Source organism: Palaemon carinicauda, unplaced genomic scaffold (assembly GCF_036898095.1).
Source record: "Palaemon carinicauda isolate YSFRI2023 unplaced genomic scaffold, ASM3689809v2 scaffold375, whole genome shotgun sequence".
NCBI classification, from domain to species: domain Eukaryota; kingdom Metazoa; phylum Arthropoda; class Malacostraca; order Decapoda; family Palaemonidae; genus Palaemon; species Palaemon carinicauda.
This window is the reverse complement of record NW_027171430.1, coordinates 32,827-53,982: the sequence shown is the minus strand read 5'-3', so window position 1 is coordinate 53,982 and position 21,156 is coordinate 32,827. Positions and strand designations below refer to the sequence as shown.

General features: G+C 39.7%; 1 protein-coding gene across 1 annotated transcript in view; it reads right to left on the bottom strand.

The window, feature by feature from the left end:
- The window catches only part of LOC137636737 (putative N-acetylated-alpha-linked acidic dipeptidase), a 73,001-nt gene extending 52,411 nt beyond the window's left edge, over nucleotides 1-20,590 (bottom strand). Inside the window, exons 1-4 of the mRNA XM_068369123.1 lie at nucleotides 20,415-20,590; nucleotides 14,102-14,235; nucleotides 8,632-8,731; nucleotides 516-672 (exon numbers count right to left, since the gene is read on the bottom strand). Of these exons, the coding sequence (XP_068225224.1) occupies nucleotides 516-672; nucleotides 8,632-8,731; nucleotides 14,102-14,235; nucleotides 20,415-20,479 (456 nt within the window). The 5' untranslated portion in view covers nucleotides 20,480-20,590. The remainder of the gene's footprint in view (nucleotides 1-515; nucleotides 673-8,631; nucleotides 8,732-14,101; nucleotides 14,236-20,414) is intronic.
- Nucleotides 20,591-21,156: the final 566 nt, after the last annotated feature.

Below are 21,156 nucleotides of genomic sequence, written 5' to 3'. Positions count from 1 at the left end.
GGAAATTATCCTTTCCACAGAAAGTGAAGCTGCTTGGAGTGCTATGTTCTATATTCACTCTATTGTCAAATAAACTCCCAAAAATATATTTGACACAAGTATGTTTTCCTGTAACATGCAAGAACACCATAGAAAATTACAGTATCTTTTTTTTAAAATCAGCTTTTACATATATTAACCCTTTTACCCCCAGGCTATTTGGAACTTTTCAACCCTTAACCCCCAGGGGTTATTTTTTTTCGAGCACATTTTGCAGTATATTTTTTTTTTAAATTGCTCTATCAGCCTTAATTTTTGTCAGAGAGAGGTCAGGTTGGTCTCATTCTCTTGGAAAATGACTGATGTTTCTCAAAAAATTATAAAAAATATGCAAAAAAAAATGTAAATAGCAGTTTTTTGCAAGAACGTACCGGTTCGTCCATGGGGGTAAAGGGATGAGTTTTGTGAAATGTACCAGTACGTCCTTTGGGGGTAAAAGGGTTAAAAGTTATCCTAACTATTTCCAAAGGACTTACAGTGTTATTCCGCTCTATGTCTGGATATGACAGGAGGACTGTGTACGGAATAAGATTAACTGTATCCAATCCCTGATCTGTCCAAACCTGTGAAACCCATTTTGCTTGCCTGGTGTCTGCTTCTGTGCCCGCAGTGTGAGGTTCTGAGGTGAGGTACCTGTAGGGATGTAGATAAAATATGTGACGAGCTTTTTAGGCTTTGAAAGACTCTGCAGTAATAAAAAAAAATGTATCAAATATCTATTCATAAATGTTTTACTGTATGTCATATAATACTAGCCTATAGATAAAAAAATAAAAAGTAAAATATTAACTAATTGCAAGAACTGATACGTTATATATAGCAAGTAGTGAATCACCCATAACATCCACACTACCATAAGGATCATTGAAAGGATTTGTTTTCTGGGTCGACCTGTGACGGCCGGTGAAAAGTCCCTCTATCTACTTTTTCTGATATAAATCTTCCAAATATACCAGAGAAAAATAAAAGCATGCAATGCAGAGGTTACTACCCTCGTGCAAGCACCTCATGAGTGTCGTGTCTACATCGGGGGCGTGTGAAAACCACTATTCACAGGCTGTCTTCCAATTAGATAACTCCTTCATCAAAGGGAAGGGCCGTAACAAAGACCCCAGAAACCACACTTGCACCACGCCACCGCCACCTACACGAACACCCTCCAGGTCATCCTTCTGTTTTGGACTTGCCCGCAAGTTGATAAATTTTTTGCCCAGTGTTTCTCGAAGTGTTTGTCGTAAATTCAACATGACTGACGTTGCTACTTCACCTTTACCAATGTTAAGTACCATAGTTTGTTTTGACAGTTTATTGCAGTACTGGGCATTTGTTCTGTTTCCAGTATTGTGGATTTTAGTTTTGGAAGCGATTGGCCTGCCTCGGTATCGGCAGCCATTTTGGGTTGTGTTCGCTTCAGTAAATTTTCAAGTTATTATTGCCCTTCTGGTACTCTGTCATCTAGGTTATATCACTTACGTTTTATGACCAATTTTATTATCATTATTTATTATTACTTTTTACTATGGTATTTATTTGCTAGAAAGTCCAATTTGGACCTACGAAGAATAGCGATTTAGTCTTTGTTATAGTTTTGTACTCGCTTCAGGAAGGTGCTCGATTTAGACTATATCTTTGTTTATTTGTTACGTTGTCGTTATTCTTCGTTCTTGGTTATTACAATTACTAAGAAAAAGCAATCAATTTTATTATTATTTCTTATCATATTATTGTGTGATGTTAGTTTTTTATTATGTAACCTTGAGAGCGAGAGCATAGAGTGCTCGTTTTCTGTTCTACAGATACGAGTTACCCCTTCTCTCGTTTTCTTTATTAGCTCGAGTAAGAGAGGTGGATTTCCCATTTTCCGTTTTTTTTACGATCACGAGTTATTCCTGCCTCCTCTTATTCTCCGAGTTGATGATATTACGTTTAATGATATACAGTACACGTTTTATTGATGTGGTTACTGTTAATATAGCTAGCACTATTAATAGGTTACGTTAGTGTATGAGTCATTAATTGGGGTCGCTTTATGCCGACACCCTTAGCTCCGCCTTGAGTTATACTCCGCTATAATGGATACTCATTGGGTGAGAACTAGTCAGATATTTGGAGTGCAACGGTCAAATCCGGCACTTAGACTCCGGCTGCGGCCTTTTGCACACGAACCTTTGTCATGATTGATCACAATTACATTATTACGGTCCCTTTTTCCATCGAATCTCCGGCTTCACTGGAGAGAACACAGACATTCAGTATTGAGGAATGTTATCGTACCGATGAGGGTCACGATTTCACGATGACGGACCTTTGTCAATGGTTCTCCGGTACAAACAGAGATCATTCAGACGATCAGAACCGGAGTTAACATTTTGATCAATCAGACGATCAGAACCAGGGTATGAACCCTTTTTCATGAATAATCACAATATTGTTATTACGGTCCTTTTCATCTAATCTCCGGCTTAACCGGATATCGTACAGGCGTTCAGCATTGAGGTTAATATTAGATTTCCTCTGATGTTCACGTTTTCACTATGACGGACCTTTGTTACCGGATCTCCGGTGGCAACAGAGATCACTCAGACCACGGGTGGCCAATCTTTGGTTTTAGCTGTAAAGGAAAGGATTTAACATGAATACAAAGTAAACTGTACTTACTTTAATGACACTTTGAATTTGCGTTGGTAATATTCATTAGCTATTCTTGAAAGTCCTAATGAAAATATATGAACATAATTAGCAATTTTAAAGAAAAGTCATTCAATTTACTATCTTTGGGGTATAGTGCGACACTTGTAATCATGAAATGCGCCACTGTTGGCGCATGCGCCATAGGTTGGCCACCCCTGACTCAGACGTTCAGAACCGGGGTTAACATTATTTTACCGATGAGGTTTATAGTTACATGTTATGTGGTTACTGGATATTAATATTCTATTGATTCATCTGTTCACTGACCAGAGTCTCAAGGAACAGTAGATAGCCTCTCATGGCATGGTTGGTTTCGACCTGGCTTTTCATTAGAAGGGGCTAGCGTTTGGTTCCAAGTACTGAGTGGAAATTTATTTCTATTTGAACACGATGTTGTATGGATATTTATCCATATTTATACATAGTTAGAATTAAATATATGCATAAATATAGGCATAATTAATTTATTTCTATTTGAACACGATGTTGTATGGATATTTATCCATATTTATACATAGTTAGAATTAAATATATGCATAAATATAGGCATAATTAATTTATTTCTATTTGAACACGATGTTGTATGGATATTTATCCATATTTATACATAGTTAGAATTAAATATATGCATAAATATAGGCATTTTTATTAGTTATACGGCTGACCCCAGCCTGTGAATAGGATCACTAACCAAAGTTTCAAGGAACATCAAGACTTATGTCCCCTTTCTTTTACAGAAGGTCCGCCTACATGGTATGGTTCCCGGAATCATGCATGTTCTGCTACGAGCTGTCCTCGCTACTCCGGACCCATGATGTAAGTTGGTTCTAATATGTTTCCTTTTGGTATCCTTTGGCGATGATTTAATTTGATCCGGATTAATGTATCCATTGCTTATTGAGGAGAACGGTCTTCTCCTTCATCACTAATCCCCTCACTTCTTTCAGGATGATGATGAATCTCTCCGGCCTGCAAGAGAGGCTCTCCGCCCTTGGGTATCAAGGTTTGGAAGGAATGCTCCATCTAGAGGTCCCTATCTCCTCGGAGTGTCCTCTCTAAGGTTGGATGTCGACCCCATGGACGGGCAGGTAGGTGGGGATGAGTTTTGAGCCTTCAGCTTTGCAATTACCTGCGTCACCGACCTAGGACCCTCAAAGGATCCTGATGTTCATGTTACCTTGCATAAAACCGTGACTGCTAAAAGCATCACATTCTAGGGAAAGCCAAGGGGCTATGACAGAGCTCAAAGATATGGTGGTGAGTCGGATCCGTTCAGGAACTCGGATGACTCCCCCTACAGCCCCAGGCGTATCGAAGTAACCTCCTTCGATAAAAACAACGCATAGATATTTGCCTTATATGTTCCATATATAGATGGTACCATAACTCTGAATGGCATAGACGTCCACCCTCTGGGGGACCTAGAATTTACTCTCAGGTACTAGAATTCCTATTCAACGGATTCGTTCGATTGAAAGAGCATGCCTTGGTTAGGTTAGACAAGGTACCGAAGGTAACGGTATTATTTCCTAAAGGGCAGGCCCGATCTGTCTGGACCAGGATGTTGTCGGTCTGGGGGGTACGATAATTCCAAGCTCACCCCACACAATGGGGAATACGCCATATCTACAGATGCTCTCATTGTTGCCTTGCCTATTATGGATAAATGGACAGGTCTTACTATTCAAACTGACAAAGAAGGTTCGGCCATACCGGCTCTTAAAGAGCCGGACCCCACCTCGGGGAGACCCTAGCCTCGATTTATCCCACTGAGGCTTTGTTTCGGATATTCAGGAAGAACCAATCTCTGCCCTTCCAATTCGACCTACACGTTTGGTGGTCTGATCGGGTTAGTTGTGGGAAATACGTTCTGTCTGAGGCCTCTATCAGACAGGAATCGAGCAGGCTGATAGTTCCTCCTGATGAGGTAAAACCCTCTTCCCTCAGGAGGAGGTGAACAAGGTTCTACAAGATGATACGAGAGCAACCCAAAATTGCAGGAAAGACGGGGCCTCACTGCCAGAAAGAAGGTCGAAGACCAAAAGCAAGCTTTCTTCAAGAAGAAGCAGAGAGTTGCCCTCTACAAAACGAACCGGGGTCACTGCCATCAATAGTCAGTTACCCACTCGACATCACAGTCTTCCTCTGATTCGTCGGCTATGCATCCGGATCCCCCTAGGTTCACTCCCTCACAACGAGGTAGTCCCGGTAGGGGAGAGACTTTACCACTTTCAAGACCATTGGACCTTCGGTCCATGGGCTCATAGCATAATCCCTAAAGGTTTGAAGTGGAAATGGCCACAAGGTCCTCCTCCTCCACCAGTGACCCTCTCCCAGAAATCCACTCCCATCCTGAAAGAGTACACCACAGAGTTACTCAAAAAGAAAGCAATCAAACGGGACTGATCACCGAAGTTCCAAGGCAGCCTGTTCACAATTCCGAAGAAAGGCTTGTCGGCATTGAGAGTGGACCGGGACTTGTCAAAGCTAAACTCTTAAACTCTCTGCGACAAGTTCCGGATGTTGACTATCTCTCAGGTACGGACCTTACTTCCCCGTGGGGCCGTCACCACCTCTGTCGATCTTACCGACGACTATTATCATGTGCCTATAGCTTGAAACTTCTCTTCTTATCTGGGTTTCCGCCTAAGCAGGAAAGCCTTTGCGCTCAAGACATGCCCTTCGGCCTCAAAATTGATCCCAGGATATTCACGAAACTGGGAGAGACAGTGTTAGAACAACTCAGGAATCAAGAGATACAGATCATTGCTTATCTGGATGGTTGGCTCATTTGGGCCCGGTCGGCCATAGAAGGCAACAGAGCTACGAAGGAAGTACTTCGATTTCTCAACAACCTGTGATTTCGGGTCAATCTCCAAAAGTCTCACCTGCAACCATCAGGCCACTTAGATTGGTTAGACATTCAGTGGGACCTTTCGAAGTACACGTTGTCTCTCCCTTCCAAAAAGGTAAGAGGAATAGCTTCCAAGATCAAGAATTTTCTCAAACACAAACAGGTGTCCAGAAGAACCTTAGAAAGTATCATCGGTCTTCTCCAATTCACTCCAATAACAGGTCTCCTATTAAAAGCCAAACTCAAAGACATCAATCGAGTTTGGAGAAAGAGAGCTACAGTACCTTTAAGAGACAAGGTCTCGAAGATCCCCTCTGTCTTGAAAATGAGACTACGCCCATGGTCCGAACCGAAGAACCTCTCCAAATCGGTTCCTCTACAATTCCCACCTCCACAAGTGACATTCCATACAGCCGCGCCTCTAAGCGGATGGGGGGATTACTCCGAACATCAGATATTTCAGGGCTCTTGGTCACCCGCCATGAAACAGTCCCATATCAATGTTCTCGAAGCCATGGCAGTGTTCTTGACCCTGAAGAGACTCTCTCCTCCGAGGTCGAGCCACATCAGAGTAGTGTCAGACAGAACAGACGTAGTACACGGCGTCAACAGGGGAGGATCCAAGTCACCCAACCTGAATCGGATCCTGGTCACTATCTTCGCCTGGCCAACAGAAAAGAACTGGTTCCTGTTAGTAACTCACCTAGCGGGAGTCCAGAATGTGAGAGCGGACTCACTAGCCAGGACGAAACCACTGGAGTCAGAATGGTCTCTAGACATAATTTCATTCCGGTGGATACTCAGGAACCATTAGAAGAAGGTTTACCTATTTCCCCCCCGTGAATCTTCTAATGAGACTTTTACACAAACTACGCCCCTTCCGGGGGGCAGTGGCTTTAGTACCACCTCACTGGCCAAGAACAGTTGGTTTCCTCTCCTCCTCGAGTTGAAACTCCGTCCCTTCCGGATCCCGTTCCCCAAACTGACTCAAGTAATCCAAACTCACTGTGTCAGATTACTCAAGGATAGCCAAAACTCTAACTTTGTGGACTACAGGAAGTTTGCAGCTCGTAGAGACGCGAACATTGAACCGGAAAACGATCTCTTCATCGAATCAGACAAAAGGGACTCGACAATTCGCCAATATGATTCGGCCGTTAACAACTAGCAGATTCCCTAAGAGTTCAGACCATACTCGTATGTCTCCGAATATAGCCATCTCTTTCTTGAGGTTCCTATTTGACAAGGCCTAACAGTTAGCACTTTAACCACCATCAAGTCAGCTTGGAAGAAGATCTTCCTTGTTGGGTTTAGCATTAACCTAGCTGATTCCTATTTCTCATCTATTCCAAAAACATGTGCTAGGCTTTGACCTTCGGTTCGGCCACAAAAGGACTCTGGTCTCTGAACGGTGTCCTCAAAACTTGCGCCGGACACGGACAATGAATCCTGCTCTTATATCACTCTTCTTAGGAAGACTTTATTTCTAACGGCTTTGGCCTCAGGTGATGGAATATCAGAACTAGCTCTCTCACGAACCCGGAAAACATAGATTTCCTCTCTTCAGCCGAAGTACTCCTTTCTCTAGACAATGCTTTCCTAGCTAAAAGATGAGGATCCGCAAATAGGTGCTCCCCTCGGAAGATTATTCTTCTTCCCCAAGATCTTTTCTCTGTGTCCAGTCACTACTCTCAAGGCCCTTTTAGCTAGAACTGCCACCCGCTCGTCTGGCCCCTTGGTTATCAGGGAACAAGGAGGTACTATTTCCATTCACGGTATCAGGCAACAAATCCTCTACTTCTTTAAACACACTAATCCGGAATAATTTCCCCAGGCTCATGATATACGGACAGTAGATACCTCCATCAATTACTTCCAGAACAGGGACCTTGATGATTTTTAAAAAATATACGGGTTGGAAATCCCCTATGGTTGTCAAAAGCCACTATCTAAAGATCTTACAGGCCCTTAAATACCCGACGATGGCAGCGGGGAGCCTTTCCCTCCCCATTAATCTCTACTTCTTCCTTTCTTCCATCTCTTCTCTTCTCCCTCCTACCCGCCACTCACACCACGTCGCCACTCTCCTGGGTAGTTTGTTAGCCTTATGATATTTGCCTTGTTTAATTCCTATGGTTTAACTGTTATTGTAGTTACCGTTCCTTTAATGTTCAGATATGCTTAGACATGTAAGGTTTGATGCCTTTTGCGATTCGACACTCAGTTGATTCCTTGTCGTCTTAGTTATTTAGCCTTACGTTCCCTATGTCATTTGGCTAGTTGGTAATTGGACGTTTCTTACATTATTATATTATATTATTGTCGTACATGGTGGTTGTATTCTCCTCATTATGTTATGACTTTATTGGGCTTGGAAGGCATTCTCTGGTACATTTTCACCGGCCGTCACAGGTCGACCCAGAAAAGGGATTTTGACGAAGGAAAAATCTATTTCTGGGGAGAGACCTGTGACGCCCGGTGAAACCCTTCCCGGTGATTTTTGTACGGACCCACCCTTTCCTTGCCAAGCCATGTGTTCTTGCAGAAGGATGACCTGGAGGGTGTTCGTGTAGGTGGCGGTGGCGTGGTGCAAGTGTGGTTTCTGGGGTCTTTGTTACGGCCCTTCCCTTTGATGAAGGAGTTATCTAATTGGAAGACAGCCTGTGAATAGTGGTTTTCACACGACCCCGATGTAGACACGACACTCATGAGGTGCTCGCGCGAGGGTAGTAACCTCTGCATTGCATGCTTTTATTTTTCTCTGGTATATTTGGAAGATTTATATCAGAAAAGGTAGATAGAAGGACTTTTCACCGGGCGTCACAGGTCTCTCCCCAGAAATAGATTTTTCCTTCGTCAAAATCCCTTTTTTCATATACATTAGACAAAAAAATGTTCTTAAATCATTTAAAAAATGAACAAGGTGAATATGAAGAAGATGAGGCAAAGAACCTTTGGTACAAATTATATTGTAATGGGATGGCATACTCTTAAGTAGTACCCCCCTACCCCCAACACAAATCTCGAGTATAGCTGCTAAATATTACCTTAAAGTTTCCAATATCGCATCTCCACTGGCTTCTTGAAGAATCACATTCTCCGGGTCAAGTTGTATTTCTAGTTTTCTGGGATGCCTTCCTAAAACAACTATAAGTACGTAAAATTAAAATCGGTATAATTCAAGAACGTTACTTACAAACTGCTCCTCAGCCTTTCGTACAAAAACAAAACTGAAGGGTAATCAATCTGTCAGTAATCACAAGTTACGCATGATTCAACTATGAACATCGACAAGAGCAACAAAAAAAAACGTACACTTCTTCCCAATGTAGTGATAAATATTATCAACATTGAAAAAGATCAAATAAAAAACTCAAGATGATAAAAGAAAGGAACAAGTTATCAGTTATCATAGCTGATATCATCAGTGCTTAAACTTTCCATCAATGGAAGCAATATACTGTACTGTAGTTTGTACACAAAAATTCATTCACAATACTATAGTCCATTTCTTTTAGCGAGGCAGATTTGCACCGACTCGCAGCAGTGCCCTTTTAGCTCGCAAAAGTTTCCGGATCGCTGATTGGTTGGACAAGATAATTCTAACCAATCAGCGATCAGGAAACTTTTCCGAGCTAAAAGGGCACCGCCACGAGTCGGTGCAAATATGCATCGCTAAAAGAAATGGACTATAGGTCATGAAAGATAAATAGCCATTACTGCCTTGTATAAGTTGATGAAAACAACTCCAGCTTTGAAATTAACTTACTGAAGGTTTTATAAATATGGAATTAATCCGATAAAATTATCCAGAACAGGAGAAAAATTAAATTTAAAAGAAAGGCTAATTCAAATATTTAAATCTTTTCAAACGGAATGATTATACTGTATTTTGTTATTCTCTACTCTACCTTAAACAAGAACTAAACATCTTGGGATATACAATAAAGCAATGGTCCTTATAAGAAAAGTTGACTTTATAACCTTTTTCCTATTTTCATCTGCCATATCACTCAATGAGCATTACTTTTACAGGAATCAAAATGACTGGTATCGCAGTTCAATTGTTGATGTCTGGAAATGGATGCATTCTTTCAGCTGACAAATTAATTACCAAGAAAATAAAATCTATTAAATTTATAAAATTGAAACAAAAGCAGAGTTAAGCAATTGGAAGAAAAGGCATTGAGTAAATATTTTTTACAATAAAATTATTTTTCTTCATTAATAGCACACTCCTTTATGACAGCCTTGATTGTGCGCAAGCTCATTTTCCAGTCGTGCCAGAAAAATAATCCAGCTACTGTATGTTGTCTGTACATCCAAGGTTCTGAAAGCTCATAGTGGCAGGAAAATAATCTAAGATGTTTTTTAACCCTTTATACCCACAGGCTATTTGGAACTTTCCAACCCTTAACTCCCAGGCGTTTTTTTTTTTTTCAAGCACATTTTGCAATATATATTTTATAAATTGCTCTAACAGCCTTAATTTTCATCATAGAGAGGTCAGGTTGATCTCATTCTTTTGGAAAATGCCTGAAGTTTCTCATAAAGTTATCAAAAATATGCAAAAAAAAATGTAAATAGCAGTTTTTTGCAAGGACGTACCAGTACGTCCATGGGGGTAAAGGGATGAGTTTTGTGAAACGTACCATTACGCCCATTGGGGTTAAAAGGGTTAATCTTATTACAAGAGAGTTAGTGTGGGGAAGAGATTTCATCTTTTTTTTTCTGATAGTATTTCTAGTAAGATGAGATCAGTAAAATGACACAAAAGAGGGCCTGGGGGTGTTCTAAAGGCTAAATTTTATGGTGAAGGGCTGGCACTGAAGGGGTTAAACTTGTTAATCAATTTTGTAATTTCATAATATTTTTACATTTTCAAGTTTCACTATTATAGCTATTATACTGAAGGTTATTTTCATAATTAAACTATTATTAACACAGCTGAAGAATTACGAATACGAGCAGTTAAAAAATCATGTTGTCGCTAGATATTAAATGGAAAATCATAACTGCAATTTCATCTTTTTTCTGAAACTAGATTGGAATTTTATTTGTCCACAGATAAGTTTTTATTTTTAGATGCCACTTATGCATATGTATGTATGTATGTATATGTATATATATATATATATATATATATATATATATATAGATATATATATATATCTATATCTATCTATCTATATATATATATATATATATATATATATATATATATATATATATATATATATATATATATATATATATATATATATATATAAATATCTTGCCATATTGTAGTTCACCCACTTATTGCACCCTTGGCACATTGCAGATTTATAAACATAGTATACAAAATATACACAGCATATATACTGGGGCCTTTATCCTGCAGTGGACTAGAAATAGCTGAATATGTTGTTGTATACACAGAACAACAAATATATATGTATATATATGTACTGTATATATACATACATATATTGTACAAAAATAAGCAATCCACAGATAGGGGATGAACTGTATATATTGGAATATAAAATTATTTACAGTTGCACAATATATCGACAAGCAGAAAGCAAAATTAATCACGTTAGTTTCTGAGAAAACTGAAGCACTGTCCTGTAGTAATGGTGTTCTACAGCACCTGGGTATTATTATCATGTTTACTTGCTAAGCTACAATCCTAGTTGAAAAAGCTGGATGCTACAAGCCCAAGGGCTCCAACAGGGAAAAATAGCCCAGTAAGGAGAGGAAATAAGGAAACAAACAAACTACAAGAGAAGTAATGAAAAATTAAAATAATATGTTTTAAGATCAGTAACAACATCAATATAGATCTTTCATGAATTAACCATAAAAATACTCATATCAGCCTGTTCAACATACAAATATTCACTGCAAGTTTGAACTTTGAAGTTAGTCCACCACTTACAGTACTTCTATATATATACCATCAAATATAAGACCATTGCATTATAAGCATTCTATTCTAGAAAATAGATGAGAGAATATCGTATGTACAAGATGCAGTTCCGCAGTTCCGGTAAGCCTTACTGCTTCCTCTGGTCGCCTTGGTGGCCACGGAGGTAGCAGCAGTAAGGGATTCAGCATGTGAAACTTCATTTGTGGTGGATAACAGGGGAGGGAGGGCTGTGGCACCCTAGCAGTACTAGCCAAACTCGGCTGAATCTCTCATCAGGGTGGGAGGAGGGGAGAGAGGAAAGGTCCCCTTTTGTTCCTTTGATGTTAGCTATCCCCCAAAATTGGGGGACGTGCCTTGGTAAATAGATAGATAGACAAGATGCAAATTTGGGGCATGAAGTTGAATCTTAATGAAAATCAAAGAATGATTGTAAGTTCAGGACAGTGGTTCTTCAACATGCAGATCTCTGCATTGATAATGTTTCTTTAACTCTATACAACTCCATTAAAATCTTGGGTGTGATTCCTGATAGCAATTTTACTTTAGAGAAACACATTCAATCCGTTTCTTCTTCAATTGCACGAAAAATTGGATTTCTAATTTTTTAATTTTTTTTTTATTTTTATTCATTCTACATTGTTTCAAGGATTGTCTTGTCTGGTTTTCAGCTTCTGAATCTCATCTTAATCTGTTAGACCAAAACTTGCAGTCTATTCAACTTCTTATTCATAATTTGTATATCAATCTCTAGCACCATCATTCACTTAGTTCCTTTTGCATGTGGCATAAGATTTTTCATGATTCTTACCACACACTACAGTCAGATCTTTGTACCCTCCTGTATGTAGTGCAGTACTGTAATTCCATCATGAAGTTCAATACTGCACAGTATTCTAGAACTATTATTCCAGCTGTCACCAGATTACGTAATGATCTTCCTAATCATGCTGTTGAATTGATGGAACTTCAGAATTTCCAGCTTCCTTCCAGCGAATGTTTTCATGTTGATCGGGCTGACATAAGTCTCTTTTTAAAGTTTATATATGAAAGAATTATTTTAGTGATTTTACTGATCTTAAGATATTGTATATTCCTTATTCATAACTTTTCAAACAGTTTATTTATTTCCTTATTTCCCTCCCTCACTGGGATAATTTTTCTTGTTGGAGACCTCTGAGTTTATAGCATTCTCCCTTTCCAACTAGGGTTGTAGCTTAGCTGTTGCTGCTGCTAATAATAATAATAATAATAATAATAATAATAATAATAATAATAATAATAATACCTTGTAATATTAATCATAATAATAATATAATAATATAGATTTGTATGTAGCTTATATAGATTGCTGGTAAAACTATCAACAAAATAGTACCTATTCATAAATGCTTCTTTACTATCATCATGAAAATTATTTGTGAAATAACGACTGCAAAAGATGCAGTACTGTATTTCCTAATAAGAGTTTCATCATCGCTAAAAACGTTTTTCAATAGGGAACTGCATTTAAAAGATACTGAGGATCATTCTTGAGTACCGTAACACATCTACTTGGTGTATGGTTTATTATTGAACTGACGTTCTGTCTGACCTTATTTTAAACTATTAAAACTGTGGTGGATAATGTGGGAGGGTGGGCTGTGGCACCCTAGCAGTACCAGCTGAACTCGGTTGAGTCCCTTGTCAGGCTGGGAAGAACGTAGAGAGTAGAGGTCTCCTTTTTTGTTTGTTTCATTTGTTGATGTCGGCTACCCCCCAAAATTGGGGGAGGTGCCTTGGTATATGTATGTATGTATGTAAAACTAGCTTTTATGTAAATAAAGAAATTGTAAATAACCTATGAACTTCAATGATGTAAAATATGTAAGATTTAGGGCTATTAAAACTAGCTTTTATGTAAATAAAGAAATTGTAAATAATCTATGAACTTCAATGATAAAAAGTATGTAAGATTTAGGGCGTGACAGCGTTTGCGCAAGTTAGTTCAATGGGCAATCCATGGAATTAGTAATCCAAACCAAGCAATGAGCAACATTTGAATAAATTAACTGACCTGGAATTTCAAAATTAACAAGTAGACCATTCTAGGTATAATGCATGCAGAACATACATTCTGTCTGAGAGAAAAAAAAAAAAAAAAGGATTGACAATGATCAAAGATAATGATTGATAAGTAATTTAGTATCTTCACAGCTAGTAATGTAACTATAGTCCATTTCTTTTAGCGATGCATATTTGCACCGACTCGCAGCGGTGCCATTTTAGCTCGGAAAAGTTTCCGGATCGCTGATTGGTTGGACAAGATAATTCTAACCAATCAGCGATCAGGAAACTTTTCCGAGCTAAAAGGGCACCGCCGCTTGTCGGTGCAAATATGCATCGCTAAAAGAAATGGACTATAGTGATATCTAGCAAAATATAATGTAAATGCAACAAAATAAAAATAATTATAATCTTGCAAAAGTAACATTTAATTCAATAAGCATGGCAGATAATGATAGTTACATCTTTCAGGAAGTCATTAAGTAACGAGTAATCTTAAGTTTACTTATATTTCTTTCAAAATCCATCGACCCAAATCTTCTAGAGTACATTTTACTTACCTGCAAGAAGAATCAAGGAGAAAGTTGTCAGCAGCAAGATGAGAATGCTAATACAAAAGGTACGATTCTTTTCCGTTAGCAGAGCCCTCGCACACCCCGAAGCAGGATGGCAGTTCCTTGGTCTGGGATTATTTCTGGCAACGCAGCATAGAGTAAAAATTCAATATCAAACAAACATGACAAATTTGGAAGTAATTTGCATTTTTCCTAACGTACAATCCTTCAGCTATCTAATAGATATTGTGTTTTCAGCTTCGCCGAAAGGATAATCCCTATTAACCCTTTTACCCCCAAAAGGACGTACTGGTACATTTCACAAAACTCATCCCTTTACCCCCATGGACGTACTGGTACGTCCTTGCAAAAAACTGTTATTTACATTTTTTTGCATATTTTTTATAATTTTTTGAGAAACTTCAGGCATTTTCCAAGAGAATGAGACCAACCTGACCTCTCTATCACAAAAATTAAGGCTGTTAAAGCAATTTAAAAATAAAATATACTGCAAAATGTGCTTGAAAAAAAAAATTACCCCTGCGGTTAAGAGTTGGAAAGTTCCAAATAGCCTAGGGGTAAAAGGGTTAAATAGCGTTAAATTTGTTAGTCACAGAACAATTTAATTCTTTGATAAGCCATTATCAATAAGAAAAACTGCAAACCTTACAAAATCAAGGCAAAACTAATGCCGACTGCATCTTGTGAAATGCAGGGCATGTTATATCATATATCGTCACCCTCATAAACTAACTGCCTAAGTTATTTTCTCCACTTGTTGGGAAATCAAAAAAAAAAACCTTCTCATTTCTTAATTTTTTATATCATTGTCTTGAGCTTCAATTCACAAATTCTTAACAGAAGAATTTGTTAATTGAAGCTAAACACAATGGTATAAAGAATTAGGAAATGAGGAGGTTTTTTTTATTTCCCAACAAGTGGAGAAAATGACTTAGGCAGTTAGTTTATGAGGGTGACGATATGTAGTTTTTCATTCGCATGGATTTTGTATAAAAAAAACTGATGAGAGTTGGAAGGGCCAGTTAAATATAATTAATGATAGGAAATCAACATACTAGAGTGCAGGGAACACAGTCTTAATCAGCCAAAAAGAACAAGTTTTAAATAGTTTGCTTAACCCTTTTACCCCAAAAGGACGTACTGGTACGTTTCACAAAAGCCATCCCTTTACCCCCATGGACATACGGGTACGTCCTTGCAAAAAAATGCTATAAATTTTTTTTTTTTCATATTTTTGATAATTTTTTGAGAAAATTCAGGCATTTTCCAAGAGAATGCGACCAACCTGACCTCTCTATGACAAAAATTAAGGCTGTTATAGCAATTTAAAAAATATATACTGCAAAATGTGCTGGGAAAAAAATAACCCTTTGGGGGTTAAGGGTTGGAAATTTCCAAATAGCCTGGGGGTAAAAGGGTTAATCAGCCAAAAACAAGAAGTTTTAAATAGTTGGCTTAATAGAATACATTTCATATATAAAGATGGGTCTATAAAGGAAAAACAGATATAGCCTAACACCAAATGGAGACAGGATTGATGTGCAGTAGTTGATTCTTTCAGACTTTCAGTAACTGATATTGAATTAAAGCTCTCTAGAGTTGGAATTTAATGAGAGACTTAAAAAAGTAAATCAAACAGTAGGCAGGCTCAATAAAATTTGGGAATCAAATACTGTAAAATGAAATTGCATACAAAAGTAAGATGGTAAAATAATGCACGTACAATAGTCTTGTACAATCTGTAATGGTATGCAGACATAAACATAGAATGCCAATGAAATTAAATTACTGTATAAAGAAAAGATTTTGCCCACTTGAAAAACTGAGCTTTTAAATGAAATTTATCATTTCAATAATTACCTAACATCCAATGTGCTTCAAGTTTTGAAAGGACAGAGGATTTGTATGACAACCCATCTCATATCCTGATAACTACCCGGTATTACTACTACCACTATGCAGCTCTATTCATAGCTGCCGTTTTGAAAATCCTCGCAAATGCTTTGTCCCCACTATATGTGCAGAGGAAGGTGGAATTAAATGAATGTTGGTCAAGTGCAATATTGAAATAATAAATTATAAATTAGATTTAAAAAATTATGAGCTCAGTATTTCTATTGGAGTAGTTTTACCCAACATTTACTGAGCGAATTCCATTATTGAAAAGGTGGGTGGTGATACTCAATTAGAAATAGGTTTAAAAATCAACCTTGAAATAAGAGACAAATAACACAATACTCCATTGAACCGTTACCTGGGATTTAACCACTAGACAACTTGCCCCAAGGCAATCAGAGATTGAGGGAGATTGCACTGTCCTCTATTGCAGGATTTCTACGGCTAACTTGCAGAGTTGCTGTGAAATAGAACCTCCTTGTTTATTCAAGTACGCCAGTACGGTCATGTTGACGCTCATCAACACTACTGAGTGGCCTGAAAGGAGCTGTTGAAAGTGTTGAAGAGCACAAACTGTTGCTCTCAACTCTAAGGAGGTTTATGACAAAGCTGAAATGAGATGGACCATAGTCTGGAGGCCATATGCTGTAGCAGGTGAGCCCCCACTCTTCTTTTGGCACATCAGTGAAAGGCATAAAATCTGGGGGAGGAGAAAAGTTTACACCTCTAAGAATGTTGAGTCGAGAATCCACCAGGTCAGGTCTTTCTTCTGCTCTGTCCCCCCCCCAAACCAAAAAGTCTTTTGGAACTTGGAGATGGCAGAGTCTCTTCTCTTCAGGGCCCAGTTGACCCACTGGTTCGCCACACAATGTGTCAAGAACTCCATCACCTTTGCACCAGTAAGGATGATGTTCTTGAAGATTTTCAGTTTTTCAGGGTCCAATAAGCCTTCAGTGGTAGCTAAATACCCCACCCTCCAGGAGGAGGCCTAAGAAGTAGCCTTTACCATTCTCTCCATGTTCGTGGCATCAGTGGGGTTAAACACCACTGATTGAGCTGCCAGCTTCTCTGAGCTCAGGTTTTGTGCCAGAGCCGTCACTGCCAAGTCTATCTACGGGTAGAGGAAACAGAAAGTTGTTTAGGACATTACAGTACAGTATAGTACTTCCTTAGCCTCACGATAGGTGGAGGAAGAAGGTTCATAAACCTTCCAATGCTAAGAGTCTTTCCTCGCAGATATCTACAAGTCAACCTTTGCAATATACCCAGTAACCAACTTAGACCATGGAAGCTTAATCGTGGCTTACTGGCTCTCGGAGCACAGCACAGAACATCTATGGCCGCATCCCTCCCCCTCCTAAGCCTTGCCAAGACTGTTGACCCATCTCATGCACACCAGGACTTGCAAAATGGTCGACTCAGACTAACCTCCCTGCTTGTTTGAAGCCTTAGGGCTGACTGGAGCTGAAAGATCGCCTACTGAAGCATAAGTATTGGAAATGTCATCTGTCTCAAAACTTGAACCCAGCAAAGCTCGAGATAGGTAGTCATCAACATTGGTATGTGCCACAAAGGGACAAGGCCTAAGAGGTTTGTCTACTGACTTGTGAGTTGTCAGAGTGACTCCTGCGCATTGAACCTGCTTCTGAAGATTGGGGTCTTCCTAAAGCTTAGAGGCTCAGTTCTTCGGAAATATGTTCGTGTCATTCCTATCATGAGCCTTACTAGTGAAAGAGGAGAGAAGGCTGGGATCCCCCTTCTGCCCTTGGTCTCGAGAGACTTAGCAGTGGGCCTGAACTGGGATGGGCTTCGGTTGTAAGGCTTCAGTGGAAGGAACTCTCTCGACATACCTGTACTCCAAAGACGAAAGCCTATACGAGTTTACGAACAAGAGATCTCTTGGAAACCTTGATCCCCTGTGGGTTTTTGGATGAAACGTATCCTTAGGTGGTGTAACTTGCCTCTTGGATTTATGACACCTCTGGGATTCATGGGGTAAACCCCTAAATCCTCCCAAAAAGGATTGAGTTTAGTGAACTTTTGTGTCTCCAGGTGCTGTTGCAACCTGGACACATGCTTTGAGGGAGTGTGTTCAAGAGCGTGCTCTGGAGTTGGCGGCTGGAGGCTAATTGGGACGGCCCTGCTAGCAGGAATGTCTCTGCTCCCTGCGTACGACGTAACCTCGGATCTGAGGGAAGCTCAGAGGCTTGGGAGGACACCGATACCTCCCAGGACCTGATACAGTATAAAGTAAGTTGGACAAGACTGCAGGATCTCTCAAAGCTGGCAAGGTGGCAGACGTCGCTTTGAAGATCTCCTGCAATGAACAGGGGCTCGCTAAAGACCGCGAGTGGGATGCGAGCCCTGTGCTACAAGTGCTCACGCTACCCCATCAACAAGACATATCCTATTGATTGCGGACACGTGCGACTCAAATGGGGGAGAGATGGGTGCACACCTCTAAGGGTGTGAATGTCTACCTGGCTAGGTAGAGCATGCTTAACAAACTGCAAGCTCGCGCAAAGCACAGTTGGGTGAGATAGATGTGCAAACAGATGATGCGCTGTGTTCTCAACCCAGCCAGGTGAACGTGATGGTGATCACACTTGCAACGCGTGCAGAGTATCCTGTGTGCACTGGAGACTCAGCGAGTCTCGCAAAACTACAGTGGCTAGCTGGGTGACACACTGGTCCGCCGGAAAATCACAAGAGCAATCATCTGAGAGCTCCGGAGAGCTAGGGCGTGCAAGCGATGAATCGCGCTGGTGCTTATGAGCTACCTTGGGAGATTGACTTCCTGGTGAGGACAACCACTTACGCTTGCGAGGGTGTCTACCGAAAGTCCCCGGAGGATTGGCAGGGCTAGCGCTCGCCTCCTCACAGATCCTTGAATGGGAGAGGACCTGCTGCAAAGGACGAAGGTCTGGGGGGGGAGACCGAGCAGGAGGAACTCCCTCCTCTCGACTCTCGAAGGCGAAGTGCTGAAGCCAACCCTGGCAGGAGCAGGAACACCTCTCCTGCTGAGCCCCACAAACCAACACCTCCAGTAGCCTGTTCATCAACAGGATATCCAAAAGTCCCAAGGATGGCCACAAGAGATGCAAAGGCAGAAAGGTTTTGCCGCCTCACTAAGGGAGATGAAAAGAGCTTCCTTACCCAAGAAGAGACAGAGGTGACGATACCGGGAGAGAGAGGGAGAAGTCGCGATTTCTTAAACTTAGAGGAAGACCCCCAAGGCAAAGAATCCTTTTTAGATTATTTCCTCCTCCTACCTTACCACTCCCAACACTCGTCCTATAGAGCAGCCTACATGCAGGAGTGTCCTCTGCATGTAGGGAAAAGCTAGCGAGGATCCGTCTCAATTTTTTTACCTTAACATGCCACAACAGCGGCCTACCACTCCACAACAAATCCAGGTTGTGCATCTTCAAGCACGCACCCACTGGTAACAACCGGTTGTCAACACCTCGTTAAAAGCTTTACAGCTGTGTTCCGCTTGCACTGTTCTCTTCTTTGTTAGGAACAAGGGTTTCTATTCATGTCGGAACAAAAGATTATCAGAATAAGTAAAAGTATTCACTGCCTAATGTATAGTCTAACCAACAGAGAAAAGGGAATAGTAGCTCAGAATGATCATAGTTGTTATTGAAATACGGGATGGTTATTAATATAAATTGCCAAACTATCCTCTAATTCTTTATTTTGTCAACCAAAGTTGCATTTTTATATCTTAAAGGACACTAAATATTGGATAAAACTAACTGAAATAATAAAGCTTTAAGAAAAATATTGAAGGGAGATTGAAGGAAAGCGAGAAATTATGACATAGGGGAAATTATAAAAGTTCTATTTGAATACGCGACGAGTAGATAATCGTGTTAGTGAAGGTACAGATTAGACATGAGGGGTCTAATTTTATAGAGACCCTCGTATTGAACAGCAATGGGGGCAATGATGATAACATTAATTACTTTTACAATGAAACTAACAACTAGAGGGGCACTCAGTACGTAGACCTCTGCCACGGCAGCTTATTTCTTGACCTCTTGATCGACCTTGACCTTGACCTTTGACCTTAATATGTATTAATTGACGTGGAATTTCACACATTCAAATATGAAACAAGTTTGAAGTCTCTGTGACAACGGTGTCCAAATTTATGGCTGATTACGTGATTTGGACATTTTCCTTGACCGTGACCCTGACCTTCCAAAATTTAATAATTTCCAGCCTTTTACATAAGAGTTAATCCCTGCAAGCTTCATTACTTTACGATTAAAATTGTGGCTAGGAAGCTGTTCATAAACAAACACACAGACAAAAACAAACACACAAACAAGGGGAAAAACATAACCTTCTTCCAACTTCGTTGGCGGAAGTAATAACTAAATGGAACACTCACCTATGAGGTAAAAACGACGTTGAGGGGGTTTCCAGCAACACGCTAGTTAAATCTTCACTTGACATGTTGAGTAGCCGAGAGTTCGCGATGAAACAATGAACCGGGTAAGTTTAATTAATTGGGAAAAGATGCTCAGGTCTCAGAAGAAGGGTACACGGTAGACCATGCTGAACACAGGAAGCCTGTAGAGAGGGACTTCTGTAAGCTTATAGCACTGAAAACTAATTTTGAGCGTAGCGAAAAATCTATTTTTGGGTGAGGTAGCCATGTCGTCCTGATGGAAGTTCCTTCAGTCAAATATACCTAGGAAGCTACCTTTGAAGGAACTTCCATCACGACGACATGGCCTGAGCCCAAAAATGAAACTGTAATGAGTAAAATAATATTTAGATCCTTAGCATGATGGCAGTATTACTCTTACACATGCTGAAAAAAATCTTAATTTTCATGGAATCTAAATAATAACTTTCTTTCAACATAATACTCTTTGTACCTGTTCATCAAAGGATTATTATAAACAAGGTGTGTAATTCAGTCTTATATCTATTTATTCAACTACAGTATAAAGATGTTTACCTCCAATACATTTTCAATAAAGAACATCCTATTAATTTTTTTAGCATTCAGAAGAAATCTTACAATATACACTAATTCAAGGGAATTTTTCTTATTCTGGCTTATAATTACCAAAATATTCTAGGAGTTGTAAATATGACAAATTCGAAGATAATTTGTATTTTTC